The 20,730-nt window shown below is 40.1% G+C and overlaps 2 protein-coding genes across 6 annotated transcripts in view; one reads left to right on the forward strand and one right to left on the reverse strand.

Annotated features, from left to right (window-relative positions):
- LOC111325943 (deoxyribonuclease TATDN1) overlaps positions 1-4,616 on the forward strand; it is a 10,218-nt gene extending 5,602 nt beyond the window's left edge. For all 4 annotated transcript variants that reach the window (XM_022929863.2, XM_022929862.2, XM_088740558.1 and 1 more), the window contains 7 exons: positions 267-309; positions 1,157-1,242; positions 1,944-1,984; positions 2,413-2,489; positions 2,656-2,726; positions 3,486-3,618; positions 4,051-4,616. In XM_022929863.2, coding sequence (XP_022785598.2) covers positions 267-309; positions 1,157-1,242; positions 1,944-1,984; positions 2,413-2,489; positions 2,656-2,726; positions 3,486-3,618; positions 4,051-4,147 — 548 coding nt within the window. In that variant the 3' untranslated portion in view covers positions 4,148-4,616. The remainder of the gene's footprint in view (positions 1-266; positions 310-1,156; positions 1,243-1,943; positions 1,985-2,412; positions 2,490-2,655; positions 2,727-3,485; positions 3,619-4,050) is intronic.
- On the reverse strand, positions 4,437-20,358 carry LOC111325941 (beta-secretase 2). Of its 2 annotated transcripts, XM_088740554.1 has the most exons (20): positions 19,780-20,358; positions 19,271-19,684; positions 19,020-19,073; positions 18,507-18,552; positions 17,151-17,245; positions 16,621-16,693; positions 15,987-16,043; positions 14,676-14,740; positions 14,224-14,295; positions 13,461-13,565; positions 12,671-12,734; positions 12,252-12,313; positions 11,689-11,785; positions 9,074-9,128; positions 8,364-8,515; positions 7,730-7,762; positions 7,177-7,309; positions 6,749-6,786; positions 6,312-6,425; positions 4,437-5,602 (listed from the first exon to the last, which is right to left on the reverse strand). In XM_088740554.1, exons 2-20 carry the CDS (start codon positions 19,484-19,486, stop codon positions 5,457-5,459), a joined length of 1,677 nt encoding a protein of 558 aa, XP_088596680.1. In that variant the 5' UTR covers positions 19,487-19,684; positions 19,780-20,358; the 3' UTR covers positions 4,437-5,456. The 2 variants fall into 2 exon arrangements, with proteins under 2 accessions (XP_088596680.1, XP_022785594.2); XM_022929859.2 differs by having other exon boundaries at positions 19,271-20,358.
- Between the last annotated feature and the right edge of the window lie 372 nt (positions 20,359-20,730).

The raw sequence follows: 20,730 nt of genomic DNA on the forward strand, positions 1-20,730 counted from the left end.
GAACACCAAATCTCGCTTTAAAGGTCTCGAGAAAAAAGGAAATGATCACCAATCAGATAAAAGATGCTCTTAGATTGTTAAACAAATTCTCCTTGTCGTCACCTTGGGAAATGTATAGAGAACAGTGTGAAGAATATGCATACTGATGTAAGGGTGTAAAGGGCCAAAGTGAAGTGTAATCAACCAAAGAGGATCAGTATTTAGTCCCAGTTTAACTTGTCTTTGAATGCTGGAATAACAAAGAGCAACTTTTGTTGATATTCCAGATTACGACAGGATCCATTTTTGTCCAAAAGAAGTTCAGTTAAAGTAAGGAAAATAATAGTGTAAAATTTGTTGTGGATATTAGATATGAAGGAGGCTGCTATTTGTGATTGCACTTGTTATACTCAAACGCGCTACTTGATTGGTCTAGAAAACTCGCGCCATCCTCTCGACCAATCAGATTAACAACTTAGGTCTACCATGACTTGTTCACGCGCGGTTTCCCGCGCTTTAGCTGGTTTGCTTGTTTTTATCTTGAGTTTTCCTTAGGGATTGCCTTGGTTTTGCATTACTTTGCTCTGTGATTCAGGGCCCAGTTGTTCGAAGACCGATTAGCGCTAACCCAGGGTTAAATTTTAATCCAGGTTTCTATATTTCTCTGTTCAAAAGCCGTTTTAAGATAATTTTCCCAGTTCTTCTTAGAGCATGCAATCATCAAATTGTAAACAAATGGAGTTAAAGCGAACTTAATTTTAAAGCTTTCAGATCTGCAATTAAACTTCACGGTAACCCTGGGTTATCGTAACCCACCTTTGAACAACCCGGCCCAGGTCCAGAAAACACGTGCAAGTCTTTGAACCAATCAGCTGCCAAACTAACACCAACACGACTTGGTTGCCGCGTTTTCCCACGCTTTCCCGCGCTTTAGGCGATTCACTTGCTTTAACTCTGAGTTCTCAGAGGCTCTTCGAGGTCTTTTACTTTCTTCTTACAGTAGCTGGTTGTGATACGCGCGTTGTTTTACGGATTGCTTAAAATCCAGGACGGGTACCGTTCTTGTAGACCAACTGTCATTAGACAGACCAAGTAGTGTTGTATTGTAACTTCACCAGGAAACAAGGTTTTATTGTATAAAACAACGCTTATGTTAGATTTGCGTTCTTCTTTACAGGTACTTTGAAAAACAGTTTCTCTTAGCTGAAGAAACCAAGCTCCCAATGTTTCTGCATTCAAGAAATGCGCATCAAGATTTCATTGGTAGGCAGATCAGTTGTTTTTTTTTTGTTTTTTTTTTTTGTCTTGTATTTTTAGAAGGGCAGCTTTCTGACCATCAGTTTTAGTATGTCGATAAACTTTCTTTGAAGCTCGCTGCTGTAAACTTTGACCCGCCAATTTAAAATGAAGTTTCCCTTTCCGCTGCTACCCTGAGCGAGTCAACTTCATCGAAATGTGTGGAAGGCGCGGTGGCCTCATGGTTAGTGGGCTCGACTCCGGATCGAGTGGTCTGGGTTCGAGCCCTGGCCGGGAACATTGTGTTGTGTTCTTGGGCAAGACACTTTACTCTCACAGTGCCTCTCTTCACCCAGGAGAATAAATGGGTACCGGCAAATTTAATGCTGGGGGTAACCCTGCGATGGACTAGCCTCCCATCGGGGGGGGGGGGGGAGTAGAAATACTCTTAGTCGCTTCATGCCACGGAAACCGGAGTTAAGCGCTGATCTGATGGGCCACATGGCTCTTAAACAGACTTTACCTTACATTGAAAGGTTGGTATAAACGTCATTATCTAGGAAACTGCGCCCCTACCAGAATATTTTTTCACTTAACGTACTGGAAGAGTACGATTGTACACAGTGGAGTTTTGTTGCTTACGAAATTAGCGTGCGTGAATGAAACCACAATCGAAGAAGTTTCTAATGGTCCTTTGTTTAACAGTGTTCCACAAAATTTTCTTGCAGAAATCATCAGACGAAACAGAGATAGATTTGTTGGAGGTGTGGTGAGTCCCATTCATCCAGATTTCTAGAACTGGCGCGGCGTTATTTTGTTTCCTGAAAACTTCATTTCACCTCTCCAAAATGTCCGCAAACTCGTTGTCAGTCTCCCATTGATGCAAACTTTTGTCAACTCTTTAGCTCCTAGAGGTGATTAACATATAACTTCTCCCTATAATATCCGTACATTATCCAGCAAACAATTAATGAGAAGGTAGAAGTTGTTATCTTGATCTAACACCAAATGCTCGGAACTAATTTTACAATGTACAAAGGTAGCAGCTAGAGGGGAGAATTATCGTGAGTATCTTCGTTTCAGTTATGTCTTAGCCTTCATAGAATACGCTTGAACTCGAACAGTTTTACAGCCAACACATTGATTTATACTTTCGCAGAACGAACTATAGAGACGTTCGTTAAAATTCCTTTTCAGGCTCACTGCTTCACTGGAACCAAGGAAGAAGCATCTGATTATCTGGACCAGGGATTATATATCGGTATCACGGGTTGGTAAGTTCTCCCGTCAGAATTGTCAGCAACATTTAAGTGATGATGAATGAGTTTCTAAAGCTAGATTTTCGTGCGGGTAAATATTTCCTATGCCTTTGTCCCCGGCAAGAGCAAAGATGGCCTTATCCTTCGTCTTGAAATCACTATTTCCTTTTTCATTCTGTAGCTCGTTAAAGACAGACGAAAACATCGAAGTCATGAAGGCAATTCCTTCAGAGAGATTGCTTCTGGAGACAGGTTAGAACACGATTTTTCCGGTCAAAGTCAGTGTCTGAGGAATTGCATACCTACCTACCCCACCCCTAACCAACAAAAGTCAATTAATAACAAGTTACGATTGATGTTGGTATAGGGGAGGGGTGGGTGCGCAGTTGTTCAGATACCAGAATTAATCACAATTTCAAGCAAGTGCAGTTTGACAATTTGACGTCAATTTGTTTATTACAATAAAATCATGATTTTATTAAGCCTGCTGATGCGGCTAAGTTTCGGAAAATCACGCGCGGGCGTTGCGAACCGAGAATGTTCACTTCTTTCTTGTTTGTTTTCTTCCACGTTTTCGTCCGTTTTGATTGGGAAACTTTTCGCAGTCCATATTTCTAATATTTACGAATGTTTCCACGCGAAGATATTTTTTCTCCGACAGATTGCTGAGCATTGCGTGACCTGATACGTCATTTTCATGATCTATAACCTTATTTACAACGCTCTCGACCAATGAGCGCGCGAGAATTTCCGCCGTTATTGTAAAAAGAGGTTATTAACCACTTTCATAAATGGTTGCCAGATTGATATTCTTTTGTTTAAATTTAAATTAGCCCTTCTGGCCTCGTTCTCCAGTTCAAAATTCAAAAGAAGGCATTATCTCAAGCGAGGCTAGTGAGGCTAATTTGAATTCAAACGAAAGAATATCAATCCGGCAGCCATTTATGAAAGTGGTGTATAGGCACAATGTAAGAGGGCGTAAGTAACACTTCTCTCTTATACACTGTTTAGATGCGCCTTGGTGTGATATCCGTCCCACACACGCTGGCTTTAAACACGTGAAAACAAAGTTTGAGAGCAAGAGAAAGGAGAAATGGCAGGCAGGACAGTGCGTAAAAGGACGTAATGAGCCCGCGAACATTGTGTGAGTATCCCGTCGGACACCTGAAGCCAGCAACAAAGGAACATGTGCAAGTAAATCGATTTTGACGGCCGCGCCCTGATTTTCATCGCAAAATTTTCAAAGGAAACATAAGAAACACCACTGTCACGTGAAATAGGCAAAAAAAAAATTAGTATTTATCACAAAAATCTGTAAAAGGAAATGAAATTAGGACAAAGGTAAACTCGAGACTCTTCGAACAAAAAGCTTATTGAATCATGGGTATTCTGTCAATTTGACATTTCGTTTTGAGCTTTATCAAAAAGTCATACGAAATTACCCCATTTGCTTCTACAACCAAGAAGAGTTATTTTCTCCAAATTCTCTTTCATTTTGATTTAAAATGTCGTTGTTGTAATCTTGTTTTATCGACTGAGGCCAATGCTGTTTTTTCCTTGTCTTTTTTTCGTTTAGACAAGTCTTGGAAGTTGTGGCGGGAAGCCGAGGTGAAGATGTTCAGTCACTTGCTGAAACCGTCTACGAGAATACAATGAATTTGTTTTTTAGATAGCAGGACCCCGGTTATTTTCCTTGCCGGGAGAAAATATCAAGAGAGCTGAGAACGTTTTGTTCACATTCAAGCTTTCCTTTTTGTACTCCAGCCTTTGCATTTGTAAAGGTACCACTGCTTTCAAAACGAGCTCAAACGGAGCTATGCAGGTACAGATAGACAGACAAACAGGGTAATAGATGGATAGACAGACAGCTGATAGACAGGCAGACAGGCTGACAGGCAGATGGACAGCTGACAGACAGACAGACAAACGGGCTGTCCGACGAATAGATAGACAGACAGGCAGTCTGACAAATCAATTGTATTTGGTTGTCAATCAAGAAAATTTGATTACAAGTTGTTGGGTAAATAAGCTCATTAAAAAAACAGCAATAATAACAGTAAAATTATGTACAAGAATACTGGATATTTAGAAAACAAAGTTACCCAAAAAGTATTAAACTTTTGAATTTGAAAAAAAAAATAACTAGTTATCTTCCATTGAAAATAACATAGGACTTGGAAAGAAACGACTTTCGCGAAGAGTCTACGTATGCTTGACTAGAAAATATAAAAGTGCTCCCCATTGCAGGCGTTAGCGTCACTGATACAAAATGGGTAAATTTGAAACTACTCTGCTAAATATCAAAGAAAATCGATTACCTGCTAGATTTTTTTAACCAAAACATCCTCAAGAAATGCTAAGACGAGTAAGGTTTGTTCTTATTGTAACATTTGGATAATAGTATCAACAAATTTGTTAAAAAGCTTACGGCTTGAAAAAAACGTCTTCAAGACATTATTTTCATCAAAAATTTCATTATTCGAAGTGAACCTGCAGTTCTTGTTCAGCGGAGTTGTTAGGTAAATCGTGATCGCGCTTTTCGGATCATCACCACAGCGGTCAAACGTTGGACATGCGTGAGAGGATCAATTCTGGCCGGCAATTACCTATGCAAAACCTCTAAGATCAACATAAGAAATAACTGCTTTCTCGCAAAACAAGCGAAATAAAATTAAAACGTTCATAGAAATCCGTAGATTCCAGACTGTTACAAAAAAAAAGGTTATTCAAATACGGGTGTCCTGTTAAGTTAATTGGAGCTTTATCAAAAAAAATCTACGCATTTGAAACTCCGTGTAACTCGTGTGGGACAACTTGGCTCTGACAACTTGAAAGCACACCACTAAATCATCAAAAGTATTGCACATGCGTAGACGTTTGACCGCTATGTTTACAAGATCCCGATGAACTTCTCTGCTATCTCCAAAGGTCCATTCCGATAGACATGTCTGCATTCGTTGTAGTGAATGGTGGGCGTTGATGTTATCTGTTGGATAGCAATCTTTCTTTGTGATGCGTCGGAGAATTGTCATTAGCTCTAACGCTTCCTCGACAGCTTACGAACAAGAACAGTGAACAAAGAATGAAAAACACCGCGCCACTCATAAGCAAGACCCAGATACCCTCCACTGAAATAGAAAAGAAATGAAGTGATTACATAAAGAGTCCTGTCATGAGCGACTGTTTCAGCAGTTATTTGATGGGCCTTTTCGCCCATTACGGAGCCAATTTTAAATTCAGCAGAAACCCTGGTCAGCGGAAGCGTATGACACCGCTTCGAATAGGAGATAGTGAATATTACTTTCAATTGGCGCTTTTTCGAGTCCTTTACGAGGGAATGTCATCTTTAAGGTGAAAGCTAAAGAACGGCGGTTTCATGCTGGTCTTTGCGTGAAATCTTGCCCTATCACTGGTTCAACGCCCACTGGGGAGGGGGGCAGTTCCTAGTGATGCATGGTCTGGTGGTAATGTGTCGCTGAATGGGGCCATGTTTTTACTACTGGATTTACTATAATGTGGTCCAACTTTCTCGGGATCTTTGGGGTCAGAAAATTCTGGAAATTACCGGATGCATAAGTTTGGTACAACCAAGAGTGATTAATAAAGATGGGGTCTCTAGAATATACTGTAATGGGGTAGGGCTCTAAGGAGCCAGCAATAGATATCCAGAAAAACTGACCCAAGTACCCTCAACCCCCACCAATCCTTGTGAAATAACTAGCTGTTCCTTTTTCGTGCAAACTATTTATTTATGATGTTGGCGCAGGAACTGGTGCTTTTTTTTACAAGTAGCAACAACTTCCAATGCACTCGATACCGTTGATTTAGTTTGCTCACCTGAACATTGTTTATACATCGGAACAAACGATTCGCAATACGCCTGAAATTCGGCGCTGCCATGTCCCGTGAGGAAGGTTTGAACTTTCGTATCATCTAAGGTGAAAAGGCCTCCTGTTGAGTATTAAATACAAGATCGATGTCAGAATCTGAACAACTGCGCGCCCACCCCTCCCATAAACCAACGACAGTCAACTGATGACAATTTAGGGTTTATGTTGAGTTAGGGAAGGGGTGGGTGCGTAGTTGTTCAGAAACTGACATTGAACCTAAACAAGTTTTAATATAGTGCTGTAAAACAATTTTACACAGGAGTGTTTTATATATCTCAGGAAAGCTAAGATAGCATTCCACAGATTATGCTCGGAAGGCGGATTCCGACAACTTAATATCTTACAAAGAAATATTTGGCGACTCTTACGCGCGGTAGAGCTTACCTGGCCAGCAGAAGCCCCTTTTGGTGCTGAGAACAGATCTGCCATTAAAAAAAAGTTAAAACGATTTTAACGATTTAATAACTATGAATCGGAATTCAGCTTCTGACAGGATGTTGAACTACAACCAGGGACGGGGGGGACTTGGGGGGATTTTGGGGGAGTCACACGGTTTTCAGCGGGGAGCAGATGGGTGATAAGTCGTGGCCAACAAGTTAGAAAGAGGGGTTATAGAAAATGTACGGCCAATTAACTGCCAATAAGGAGGAGATCACAAGAACATCACAGAGCCTTGGAGGAGGGGGGGGGGAGGATATGGTAAATTTTATCATGATACAAACAAAATCCTCCTTCCCCCACCCTCATGATGCTTGATATGTGCGAAAAAGTACTTATAAGGAAATACTGGCAGCGAAAAGTTAATTGTTCACCTGACTCCATTAATCCAGACAACCACGTGGCCCTTAGGGCACCAGACGCCACCATATTTGATACAAGGTTTACAGCCCATGAAGCACGTCTCCTGGGGCATGTTAGCAGCACGGCAATATTTATGAAGACGCCCTAGGATAGAAAAAAAAAAAAGGAAAATCAATGGTGAATGAGCAACAGAGCCCCTTTCGATCGAGTTTAGTGATTGGTTCAAAAAGTGGCGCGTGCATTCTGCACCAATCACAAAACGAAATAAAGCAAAACCAAAGCAATCCCAGATTACCTTAGGCACCCGACTGAAACTGGTTTTAAAACAGGTGCAGTGCTAATTTTGCTTCACACCACCCCAGATACAGTCTTAACATATAATCGACCAATGAGAACATTGGAGGTTTCTATCGTAGTATTCGAACCACTGGAAGACCAGAGTACCTTAAAGCTAACCAATACAGGAAAGACTTGTGGAAATTGGTTTTATCCCTGATCTAGTAATCACGTCGTAAATCCACTTTTGAAAATTGCTTTTTTACATAATTATTAGGGTGATCCTACCTTTGATAGTATTGTTGACACGAATTGGATTCCCTGAGGGGAAAAAATTATGTTTAGTTTTTTACATTGAAAAATGATCTTGCGAGCGCATAAGTATAGAATATGTCTATTGGATTCCTCATAGGGGGAGGCTACAAGGAACTGACTCACAACCTCGTTCCCAGGGCCTTTTCCCCTAGTTGGGGGTGGGGCGGGACCCAACTTAAGGAAAAGGCCCTGGGAACGAGGTTGACTGACTCAGATAATTGGCAGAGCGGAGGAAGAGGGAGAGATCACCTAGGATAGGATAGGATAACTTTAAATATACACGGTTTTTCCATCAGTTGTTTTAGTTAATTCTATACTAGAAACCAATCTATCTAACTACAATAATAATTTGATAATAACAATTCAAATAAAATAAATAAATAAAAAATTCTGCTTTTCATGGAGGCCGTGTCTAAAATTTACTTAAAATTAAGATCTTACTCTAAACTGTGGTGATTTAATTTAGATTTAGATTTAGATCTAGATCACCTCTATTAGAATGAGACGAAAACGGAAGTGTCGCAACATATTTCCACAACTTGCAACAATTCTCATAGAGCCAATCAAAAAACAGTGCCAATAAAATCGTCACTAGGCCCTCCCTTACCACATTGTCCAGCGTCGGAATGAGACATGTTACTTGGTGCAAATCCAATCCTTTGATTGGCTCGATCAAATACTACTACGTTTCCTTCCATGACAACCTCACCCAACACAGCACCCGTAGGTTTGGCGCCAATACTGAGGCAGTGAAACTCACTGACGAAAGATGTGAAAAAAAAAATGGGAATTACATCTTGGTATTCAACAGCCAATCAGAACTAGGGTAAAAACCCAGGGAGCCAATAAGAGTTCAAAGTAAATACATCACGACTAAGTTGCAATTGGTCTTAATTTTGTATCTGATTTGTTACGAAAGTGGCGCGGGTTTTCCACACCAACCATGGAGTGTAATAATCCAAAAAAAACAAATGAAGGCCATTCCGGACTACATCCTGAGCTTAGTTATTTAGTCCTCTACATTCTAGCCTTAATATACATACGCCAGTAAGCCAAATACACGCCTTTAGCCTTCAAAGATTTCAGACTGACAAATTCTCCTTCTTAAACACAAATGTCGCGCATGCAGAAATGAGAAAAACATTGCAAATTTACGAAAATGTTATCTGGCAAAACGTTTTTGTACTCGTTTCAATTTCGAATACCTTTCTTCATTTTCTGACAATTTGAACCCACACCAGAAATTGAACAATTACTGCTATCAGGTTTCTAAGAATTTATAACTTTTTATCGATAAAGCTCTATGAATGAACTTACTCCTGTTTCCTTACGTAGTGCTTTCCAAGGACAGTCAGTCCGAATGAGCCTCCAACTTTTGGATGGAATAACAGAGCTTACTTAGTTCACCAATAGTTAAACAACCAACACTAGCGGTAACGTAAATTATTATGCAATTGAAATTGCTAAAGATTGCAACGCACCAAGCAGAGAAAATAATTTCAGTCCACGTGAGGGCGAGGTGTAATAAATGCAAGGAACGTGAGAAAATGTTAGGCCGTTTATAGGAAGAAACAAATCCACAGTTTACACAAGCTACGGCTTATATAAGATACGGATTGGACCATCTAATTTATACGAGTAACGACCTGAATGGGTTGCGAAGTGCTCGCATAAATGGTCCGCGTCTTATGTCTTAATCATGAACTCGTATGAGCAGTCTCATGAGTGGAAAATAGAGAGACTTAGCAAGAGGACGGGAACGTCAGTTGACAACGGCGCGCGCAGCAAAAATATCGGTAAGAAACTGGGTCGAGAACGTCGCCCCGTTGTGTTTTAGAAGAAGTGATTTAGCAGTCGTTGCAAGGAGACGCCAGCACAATATCTGTTCTTCAGTAGCCTAAACTCGGCTTTTCAAAGATCGCCAACAAAAATTTTAGCTTTCACAAACAGCTATAAGGACAACGAAACTATCCTGTTTGAGAGTGATGCAACAAGCGCAAACAGAGGATAATTATAGTTACGGAAAGTTAGATGTTTATAATATACGAACCACATGGGCGATTAGTATAGTTAATTGCATGGGGCCGAGTAAAATTAAGGATTAATATCACGCGTGTTTTCGGAAGTTGCTGAAATTGCCCGAGTCGCGCAGCGACGAGGGCAATTTCTGCAACTTCCGAAAACACAAGTGATATTAATCCTTAATTTTACGAGGAACCATGTGATTACTTGTTTATAATATAAGGGGCAAATGGTTTTCTTACTGATCTCGCGCAAAACGGGACGCCATTGTTACAAAACAAACAGAAATTTCTTTACCTTGGCAGCCGTTGCTAAGCGAATCTCAGCCAATCATTTTCAAGTAATTTTGCCCGGGGCAATTACAAAAATTAAGAAAAAATGCCCTCTGTCTTGACCTATCACAATTCAGTAATTTTGCCCCTTATATGATAAAACTCTATAATTGATCCATTCCAGGTAAGACTCGTGTCTGTTGATTCCTGTATCGAATTTTAGAGCCCATTAGATATTTTTTTTGCGATTTGTGTTGCTGTCTTTTCGTTTCGTGCTATTAGATTTTAACGTGCTCATCTTTCTTCACAATTTTTACAAAGTATAGTTTGGAAATCATCATCGTTTTTCCCCTTGTTTACTGAATATTTCTATTCATTCATGACGGTACATCTCTTTTGAACATTGAATACTTAGAGGTGCAAAGCATTTTGAACGGGGTTATGGCGAAACCCTTTAGAAACCAAGCGACCTAACGACAAAGTTGTTTATGATGAGTTCTTGTTTAACGCTGAAAGAATTAATGCAAGTCACTCATGAAACGGTTAGGTTTAGGATAAGACTTGGTTTCGGTTTTTTGTTTGTTTTGTTTTGTTTTGCTTCTTCCTTTTTCGACGAAGTTGTTCAAGACTGAATTAAATTACTTGATTTAGAAAGTCGTGTCGAAATAGAATTGATTGTCATTTTCTTTTGTTGCGTAAGCACGACTTTCTTGTTTTCATCGGCGCTGATTAAAAAAGTTTAAGACATAAAAAAGTGCAAACCCGAGAAAATTCTCAAATTGTTTATCTCTGACTTCAATCCACAAAGCATTCATTCATGATCGGTAAAAACGACAACGACAACAAATAAAACAATTTTACGGTATGTAAGCTTCGTGATTGTTCATTTGATTGACTGCTCCAAACTTCAACATGCAGCTTGGTTATTGATGAATCGATTTACGATAACATTCAACAGCATCCCATTCTTAGAGTTTTCACATAGGCTTAAAGAAATATATTAAAGGAAAGCTCTTTTATCGTCTAAAGCCTTGCTCATTCAAAAGCAAACTGAGTCCTGAAATCTTGGATCGCTTACCAACCATTGTGTTCCAATTTTCCTTTCGGGAATCCAGCATATTGAAGCGACAAGTTTTCAAAAATACACTCATTAAAACGAAGAAAGGGATCCAATTATCTTGAAAATGAGTATTGAAATACTTCCAAACAGTATTATCTCGTTTGGATCGATTTACAAGTGTACAATTGACGACAACGCTAACACCGGAAGTCGAATGGTGTCTTGTCCAGACTATTCCGCATGCTCTTCCGTTCTGAGATGACGTTCCCGTCCTCTTCCTAAATCTCTCTAATAAGCGCTAGCACGACACTCGCGCTGGATTATAAACCGCGGATAATTTTCCTCATATAAACGGCCCTAATAATTTTTATCTTTGTGCGTTTCGTGATATATGAGCATGCTCTGATCTAGACTTGGAGCAGACGACCAAGAATTTGATGAGTTGTGAAGTAGAATCTTATAGAGGCTAATCTAAAGCTCCTATAAAGTCACCCATGAAATAAAAGGAAAGTGATTGCTATAAAAGCAGGCATTTTCTGAGGTTTCTTATAGAAACAAAAAAAAACGTCTGTTGTTACTCATGTCTTTCAGGTAAATAGTAATGTAAGGCCATTGATAGGGGTCTGTGTCAACACAGTAACTCTTCCAGAAGCGTTCGTCGACCGGAGGACCACGCTGACATGAAAAAGGAAAAAAGGCAGACAAAAACACATTAACAGTCAAGAAATTTAGTTTGGCTTTGTAAAAAATAACCACCAACGCTTCAAACGCATTTCATTACATGGAGCGATTAACTGCATACCCCCTTCGCCCCCACCCACCTCTACCATATCGCTAGAGTTTTTTTTGGGGGGGGGAGGGGGGAGGGAGGGGGGTATTCTCTCCTGGGTGGAGAGACATTTAAGTTTTTTCCCAGGAACACAACTCAATTAACTTGACCCAGGTTTCAAATGGACCTCTAAACCCGGAATCTTAATTAGTGCTTATTTATTACTGCTACGTCGACGAAACTCCTAAAATGAAAAGGGTGAGTGGACCAGACACCAGGTATCTTTAGGACTAACTCCTTTTTGCAAGTCTTGCTACATCCAGAGGATCATCTGGCTAGTTAATTGTCTACAAAAAATAAACAATGTCGTACCTCCTTCAGTTGTGCTATAACAGCCGCATAAATCTCAGGTTGTAATAAAATATCCGTTGTGCCTTAAAAAGGAAGAAATAATGAAATGTCAGTGGGCTTGCTAAAGAGATATGGTGGCCAACAGCCGATACACACTAATCATACGCCTTATTTCATTGGTGCACAATACATTTTGCAGTAGCTGGAGGCGCCTAGGAGCCAGGGTTTGTAAAGTAAAACTTGAAGAATAAACTTGATAGGTACAAAGTATCAAGCGTGTGGGACAGTTTAACATATAATTTATGGAAAAATCGCACAATTTCAACATCATCGACTTAATTCGTTCCTTGGGTCGACGTCTTCGAGGCCATTCATGCCTCGAGAACACTTTTAGCTATATTATTTTAAAACCAAAATGTGCACATCGTGGATTTACTTACCACTGTCAACAATGGCGGCTGAGAAACTAGGGGGTAAAAGGCCAAGACTATTGCCAGCAACATCCTGAAAAATGAATATGAAAGCAGAACAAATTAGCTGATTGAATTCTGCGGCAAAAATAACAAATATTAAAGAACAGATAACATATATAAAACTAACCCTACAAGCACTTGAAGTTGAAAATGACTGGAACGAAATAAAAAATTCTCCTATACTGATATTACTCTGTAGTTAAGGCTCAAAAACTTGTTAAGAAAATTACAAAGGAAACATGTTTTGCTTTATCTCTACTATTTAAGAAAGTGAGGGATAAGAGTGGGTACTTATTCGAGGGGGGGAAGGGGGGGTGCTTGTTTGACCATATGGCCTGAGGGGTGGGCGTTTATTTGAGGTGTTATACTAGCAAGACTCAAACCAGGAAATCTAGGTCCAGTACAAGGATAAGATATATTAAAGCTCACATAGCAACCAGGTGGACAATTAGTGAGCATACAAGAGGGCCTCTTGTTCCAACGATCAGATCACCCCTGATGAGCATCGAAACGTTGGATCGATGAATTGTAAACTCCCTAGTGACATTCATTAAATCTTTAAACAAGAGTAGCATCAAACCGTGTCTGATAACAAGTAACTTCCCCATAAAAATGACAGACATGGCCTTTTGTAATCGTTACGGTGGCCAATTTACCATTTCAACTTTGTTGATATATCGAAATTACTTTTTAAACAATCGGTGTCCTCTGACATTATATTCGTCAGATTTTCATACATCAAGTTAGACTCACTCACAATGCCTGTCATGGAAACGCTGTACCACGTCTCCTGGTTGATGTTAGTGTAGTGAATGGGCCCGCGATACGCCGACGGTTCTGGAGCGTCCAGCCAGATTTTACCCTTATTTGGGAAAAAAAAAATGTTTATAGTTAAAAAAAAATCTCGACCTGAACACCAACTCCTGCGGATCTTAACTGTTGATATCACATTAGCTCATATTTACGGACAATCGTTCTCAAAGAAGCACATTTTTGGGAAACAGACATCAAGTCGAATTAACTAGGATCAAAGAGAGATGGCGAGGATCACGCGATCACGCAAATGATCGAGTTATCGTCGAAATGAAATATATCGGGTGAGAACGAGGGACGAGGTTGTGTTGTAACTCGTCGGAACCCATCGGAAATATTGAGCGCCTTCGAAAGTGAATATCATAATGTAATTAAAGTAGGTATATGTTAAGGTGATTTTGATTTTATCAACCGTGTCGATAATGCAAATTGGCCAGCATAAAGAGTTTCAAAGTTGACGTTTTCAAAGCTGATCAGAGCGCTCTGACGAAGAGCTAACGCTCGAAACTTAAGCTTTGAAACTCTTTACGGTGGCCAATTTACATTACAACTCACTTGATAAACCCAAAATTACCTTGTCATACTCCCCCGCCGACGCAGAGCCACATTTTCTTTAGAAACTTACCCCTTTTATTCATATGTCTTTATGTACATGTAAGCTTCCTCAAAAACACTACAACTACATTCTAAAGATCAAGTTTGCTTACCATTCCATTACACAGCCCAAGAGTAAACACGTTTGGAACTTTGTTATCCTGGACGAGCTGATCGTACAATGGCTAAGAGAAAAATGTGAATAATTTTTTTTTTTAGCTGGGGAACAGGTTGTTATTTAACACCTTAGGGGGGGAGGGTGAGGATTTTGGAGGATTCCATGGTTTTCAGGGGAAACAGAAGGGGATCAATCGTCGCCAACGGAGTACAAAAGGGGAATATAGAAAGTTGACTGCCAATTAACTGCCAAGGAGAGGAGAGATCACAGCATATCATGGCCCTGTGGGGAGATCAGGTGAATTTCATCGTGACACAACCAAATTCGAAGATCCTTCTGTTAAGGTGGGTAAATGAACACTTTAAAAAGCCATATAACAAGAAAAAGCTCTAAAACAGGATTTTTTTGACACAGAAAATATTTGCAATGGTGATAACTATAAAGTACCTGTACATCATCAGTCGCCAGAGTTTTATACGCCAGGCCAAGAATCCCCTCATTTATAGAATTTCCTGCATTGAAAAGAAGAAAAACGAAGTCGAAAAGGTGGTAAGTTTTGAAATCTCTTCAACATGGTCCGTCTTATAATGGTAGGAAGACCCAAGAGAATTTTTCGACATGAAGATGCCCGTCCGTGACCTGCAGTTTCTTATTTACAAAACTGATCCTTTTTCTTATAACATACATTACTATACATTAGACTTGTTTTGAAAAGACGATTGGTCGAGAGCATTCAATCAATATACAATAACACGTGACGTTGAAATATGATAAATGCAGTATCTACCACGGACATTATATTCATCGTCTAGATGTCGAAGTATGCCTAGTTTCCCAGCCTCTAGTCAACGCGAGTATCTCGCGGGGGGGGGGAGGAACTCCCTTATAAGGGCTTAATGGATCGTGCGGCCAGCCAGGGTATGTTTTTCGAGATATTTGTCTTAAACAGGGTATCGAATTTATCATTTTTTGTCTTAATCAGGGTATCGATTTATCAATTTTTGTCTTAAACAGGCTATCTTATAAACAACAAAATTTTTACAAGCTCTAATTTTAATTAATATTGAACTCCGTTGATTTTGGCATTGATACCTGGTACATTAAATGTCTTAAACAGGGTATCAAAAATCGGAATTCTGTCTTAAACAGGGTAGGAAAATCAGCGATATTTGTCTTAAATAGGGTCAGGGTATGAGGGGCCGCGCCGCACCTCTCCATCCAGGAATATATCGAGTACACCCTCTGGGCGAGAATAGCTCTCAAACTTTTGCAGACTCAGATAAAAGTGTCTTCTTTTGTAGATTTTTGAAAAAAATTTTGTTATCTGCCTCAGTCTTCAGCTTCTGCAGATAAATAGGACCTCGCTTTTTATAATTCATGATATCATGCTCAACTTCATCCAATAATTGCTTAGAGTTTGTATATAGCTAACTCCTGACCAATAATCGAGAGGTGAAAATAGTGAGTACACGGCCATTCAGGCAAGTTTTATATCTTTTTGTGACCCAGCGACTTCTCTGTGATTCTTTGGGTCTGAAAAATGACGTTATAATTTCTCATGACTTTCCAGGTTTTCTGTGCCCCGTGGAAATCTTGAAAAAACCTCACCAACGACCAAAACTCAGAACCCATCGCTTTAACCAATTTGAACGACCGTAACAGGCAATTAAAGATTATTTCAAATTGCATGCAAACAGATTTTCCTGCATGAACGTTTTAAAACAAATTGTAAGAACTGTTGCTTCAATTCCATCTTACTAAGGAAGAAGTCTTTTTCGTGCCTTATGACTGCAAATTCAGCTGTCGTCCTCGGACCTAAAGGATTCAAAAATGTGAAAAGAATCTCCTTAAGCACTGAACACGCCATACAAATCTTTCAAGCTCGTAACCAGTCTATTTCCACTTCCTTCCATCACCCCCTCCCTTCCCCTCCCCCCCTCTCTTCTTTAGTGACCCATACTTGACCTTTTGAAATAGCACGGAAATAACGGTGGCTTACGTTTAGAAGAGGAATGGGAGGGTGAGAAAAATGTTGCCCATACGATATGAAATAACCGAGAAAAATGACCTGACTGAAATTAAACTAAAACCTGGAGATATACTGTCTTCAACCCAAGCGTCCCCAAAGCAACCTCGTTCCCAGGGCCTTTTCCCTTATTTGGGGGTGAGCCGGGGGTGGAGCAGCCCCCAACTAAGGGAAAAGGCCCTGGGAACGAGCTTGGCCCCCAAAGTGGAAAATCCTCGTTTCTCAACTTGTTTGTCTTGCAACTTCAACTAGCAAGAAAAGTAAATAGAGAAGCGAAAGATGCTGGACTCCTAATAAATATCACTTATATCAAAAATTCCTTTACCCTGTGGTTTTTTAACTTGGTAGGCGTAAAATCCATCTTACCTTCGCCTGGGAAGGCAACAACATCGCGATAAATATCCCCTGACCACGCCCCTTTCCCGTACTCTGTTTCGATCTGCAACACAGGTAAGAATATCGTCATTCAGTAGAAACAAGCCATAGGTCTGTCACACCAGCATAATATTTCATATACCGAGTGACTGTTAAAATAAGAACTCAACGAAATCCCTTGGAATAAGGGATTGGTCATTATTTATCACCAGAGGGTGTTGGAGGATTTTGGTTGTGTCACGAGGAAATATACCTGATCCCACCCTAGGGCTCTGTTACATTTAAGCGATCCTCCCCCTGCATGATATGTAGTTTATTGGTCGTCAGTTTTCTATAGCTCTCCTCCCCCCTTTATACCCTGTTGGCTACTACTAATCCCCTCTCTGTTCCCCCTGAAAGCCATGTAACCCTCCCTAAGAAAATCCTAGACTCCCCCACCCCTCCCAGGCGATAAATATTGACTCTCTATAATATGTCAAAATTTCAGCTTTAAGATGGAATATTTGCACAAAAGCACTCACTGGAATATGTTGATCTATCGATGTATTGGACTTCTCTGGATGATAAAAGGTCTCTATCTGGCACTTATGATCCATTTCATCTTGACATTCTGGGCCTTTAGAAGTGGGAAACAACGAAGAAGGTTCATCATATGACAACTACTGTTTTAAGCGCAGGCACTCAAATTCCCAGGCAAAGGTGTAAGTTGAAGGGCGTAGCCAGCCCTTGGCTTCACGCTCTTGCCCCCTTTGAGTGACTATCTGTGTTGCCGCGAACGGTGACAAACCATATAAAATCAAAACTTTTAATTAAAAATTCTTCGCAAGGCTTAGAGAAAACTCGCAATCAGTCTAACAGTATCTAATGCAACTTTGAAACCAAAAATAGAGAAAAACTGAACGATATATAGAGAGAGATTTTAACTCGGTGATCTCGTGGAACCGTTCGAAGATGCCGCCACTGCGCATGCACAAAAACTTAGATGTTGATTTTCTTCTAACCATTTTCACTGCATCACCGCAGTAGGGTAGGACTAGAACGGAACAAATGCGAACCATGCGAGTATTCCACCCAATAAATCCCACCCATCCCGCCCCAGGGGAGGACATCCATCACACAGTAATCTCGTGCATAGGAAATTAACGTCTCCTACCCCTAACCCTGTAGGAGACGGGACCTCCATTTATTCGTCCCTATCCGAGAAGAGTAGAATATCTAACCATCACTTGATGTTATAGAAAGGTATCATATTCTACTCAATTATTTTAAGACCTTCAGTGTTGGTCCGGCCGGGGCATCAACCCTCGACCTCCCGCACAACAGTCCAGCGCTCTATCCATTGAGCTAACTGGGGAGGCGGTATGGGTTCCCATACAGATGTCCTGTATGGGAACCCAGGCGACGGTCGCGCGTCGACCAGCCGCCACAATCTGTTTGAAAAGTTACAGCCAAGGCCACATGGATCAGTGTCAGAATCTGAGCAACTGTGCACCCATCCCTCCCCTTCCCTAACCCAACAATAGTCTAATAGTCTGATGAAAACAAGTTAGGGTTGATGGTTGGTTAGGGGAGGGGTGGGTGCACAGCTCCTCAGAAACTGACATTGGCCAGGCCACACGATCTCTTTAACTAAGGTTTCTTTTTCAATAGGCTGAAAATACGCTGCAAGAAGATAAAAAAGACCTCAAAAGTTGAAAGTACTTTATAAGACCGAAAATATCTTCAGCGGACTTAGCGATGTTATATTTTAGACTTAAGTTAAAAATATCTCACTTCGCTCGCTCGCTAAAGAAATTATCAACACTCGATTAAACTTTTTTCATGCGCGGCAGTACGAAATCCGTTTTTTTTTTTTCATATTTTAGAAGACATCTTACCTGCGATAGCCATGTTGGAAGACCCAGTATCAATCAAAAACTCCAGCTTAAAGAAGGGTAATGGAAAAGTCAGGCCTTATTTACATAAGTAAGATTCGTACATTGAATTCGATCTATGCGTGAGAATAATTCCTCCATTGTTTTATAAAGCGAAAAAGATGACGTTTAAGTATATTGTTAAGCACAAAGGTGACGAAAAGAAAGAAAAGCACAAACTGGGAAACACTGCCTATTTAAAAACGAGTTTCTCAGAGCTATTGTAATTTGAAATGTATGTGTGGTGATCATTGTTTGGAACCCTTCCCCCCTCCCCCCAATCAATAATCCTGGATCCGCCCTTAAGAGCCCAGTGCACTCATCGACTGGCCAACGTCTTTCCGCCTTTAAGTTATCTAGCAGCTAGCTTTCCCTTCTCTCGCGACTGGCTTGTCTGTTAAACAATATAGTTCTAGTGATAACGATTAAAGCGAAGAAACATTTTATTTGTGTTCTCATGATGAACAAATACATTACCCGTTGTGGGGGAGTGCCTAGATCCAACTCAATAACATAAGCATACGAGGTACTCTAAAGGAAAACAAATAAAAAAAAAAAAACTGGGTAAAAACGATGATGGAAATAACTGTGCACGAAAATAGTCAAATATGAAACGTGCAAATTAAAATTAAGCTGACGGAGAAAAATAAATCGCTAGGCGCGTTTGGGTGTCGCATTACATGTTCACGCAAAATCACGTAAAAATAAACAATTATAAAACAACATACGCGAAGAGTGAATTCAATTTCTTCTTGACCGCTTTCTGATGTAGGCGCAGGTGTTGTAGCAACAGCAGTAGTGTTTCTATGCCTGTGATGTTTGGTCTTTCGACGTAAATCAAATGACAGCATCGTAGACTTTTTCTGTTTAATTTTTGGCGGAGCCGGCGCGCTCGATGCTAAAGGCAAAAGGAGAAGTACAAAAACCATCCATCGAACGAACATAACCACAAATCCACGTACTTAGACATCGAAGAGGATCAAAAGGCCATCAAATTCGGCAGCGAAAGTTAAAAGGCAGTTGAATAATCCTCCCCTATTTTGGGAAAAGTTATTTTGGGCCCTCTCGCCAGCGAGGAGTCAATAACCGTGTGAACTCAGGCTTGTCGTCATTGAAAAGAACACCCGTAAGTTTTGACAGCTCTGTAATAATACAAATTCTACGCATGAGTTACTACTTTTTATCGTATTTATGAATTAAAGCTGGACCTTGAGTGAACAGAGAAAAAGTAACATACTTATTTAATTAAACACAATTAGGGTGGAAGAAATATCACAATCTTGAAAGCTCTTGCCTTCCATCCCCATGGCTCAGGTTCGATCTTGGGATTCTGATGACACAGGCGGGTTAAGTTTCTTAATAGAGAGATTTAGCACGGCATTTATGTAAAACGGCAAACGTCAGCTTGTCCTTTCACGTTTCACGTAAAATAGCGTGAAACTTTCTCCTTTAGCCTCGTGTGAGCTCACGTCATGGTTAATTTGAAGGCGCTCTTTTATGACTGTTTCCGCGGGCAGTTAACTTCTATTCTGTCAGAGAAAAAAAGAGAGTTCTTCGGTTTTCGTCCGTCTGCGAAAACAAGTTTTCCAAATTATGTTTTGTGTAATCTGATACGTTGGAAGTTCAGTGACCTCGTACAAATGTTACAACCTAACTCCAACCTATCATCGGTTTTTTAAAACCGAATTGAATTTAAAATCGAATTGTTTTAAAAAGCAATTCGATTGAGTATCCAAAGGAATTCGGGATTGTTTTGTTTAAACTTTACTTCGCTCTGTGATTGGTCTAAAAAACTTGCACCATGCACCCTTACAACCAATCAAATGTAAACCAAAAACCAATCACGACTTGTTCGTTGGCGTTTTGGTGCGCTTTAAGCCGTTTAGTTGATTTCATTGTGAGTTTTTATTGGCTTTTAAAGGTATTTCCTATCTTATGATGGACCGTTGTAATTGCCTTCACAAATAAAATTTCCAACAACAAGTTTATGAAAGCCGGGGGCTTCCAACTGACTTGAACCGAGCTATGCTTAACGAACGGAGCTATGAAACCATAAACTGCAACCAAGATCTATAGTGAAATCTTGTTTCTGTCGAAACTGATGGATAAACTCAAAATGAACATATTCTTTTGAAAGTCTGAAAGTTAAACTACAGAGATTCATAAATAAAAAAATTCTTTCACAGTA

Source organism: Stylophora pistillata, chromosome 12, assembly GCF_964205215.1.
Source record: "Stylophora pistillata chromosome 12, jaStyPist1.2, whole genome shotgun sequence".
Lineage (NCBI taxonomy): Eukaryota > Metazoa > Cnidaria > Anthozoa > Scleractinia > Pocilloporidae > Stylophora > Stylophora pistillata.

Coding starts and splice junctions, on each gene's coding strand:
- LOC111325941 (XM_088740554.1), bottom strand. CDS start 19,486: ATGTTCGTTCGATGGATGGTTTTTGTACTTCTCCTTTTGCCTTTAGCA. Junction 18,553..19,019: donor TAGGCACTCCCCCACAACGG/GTAATGTATTTG, acceptor CCCTTCTTTAAG/CTGGAGTTTTTGATTGATAC. Junction 9,129..11,688: donor TATTTACCTGAAAGACATGA/GTAACAACAGAC, acceptor TCCATCCAAAAG/TTGGAGGCTCATTCGGACTG.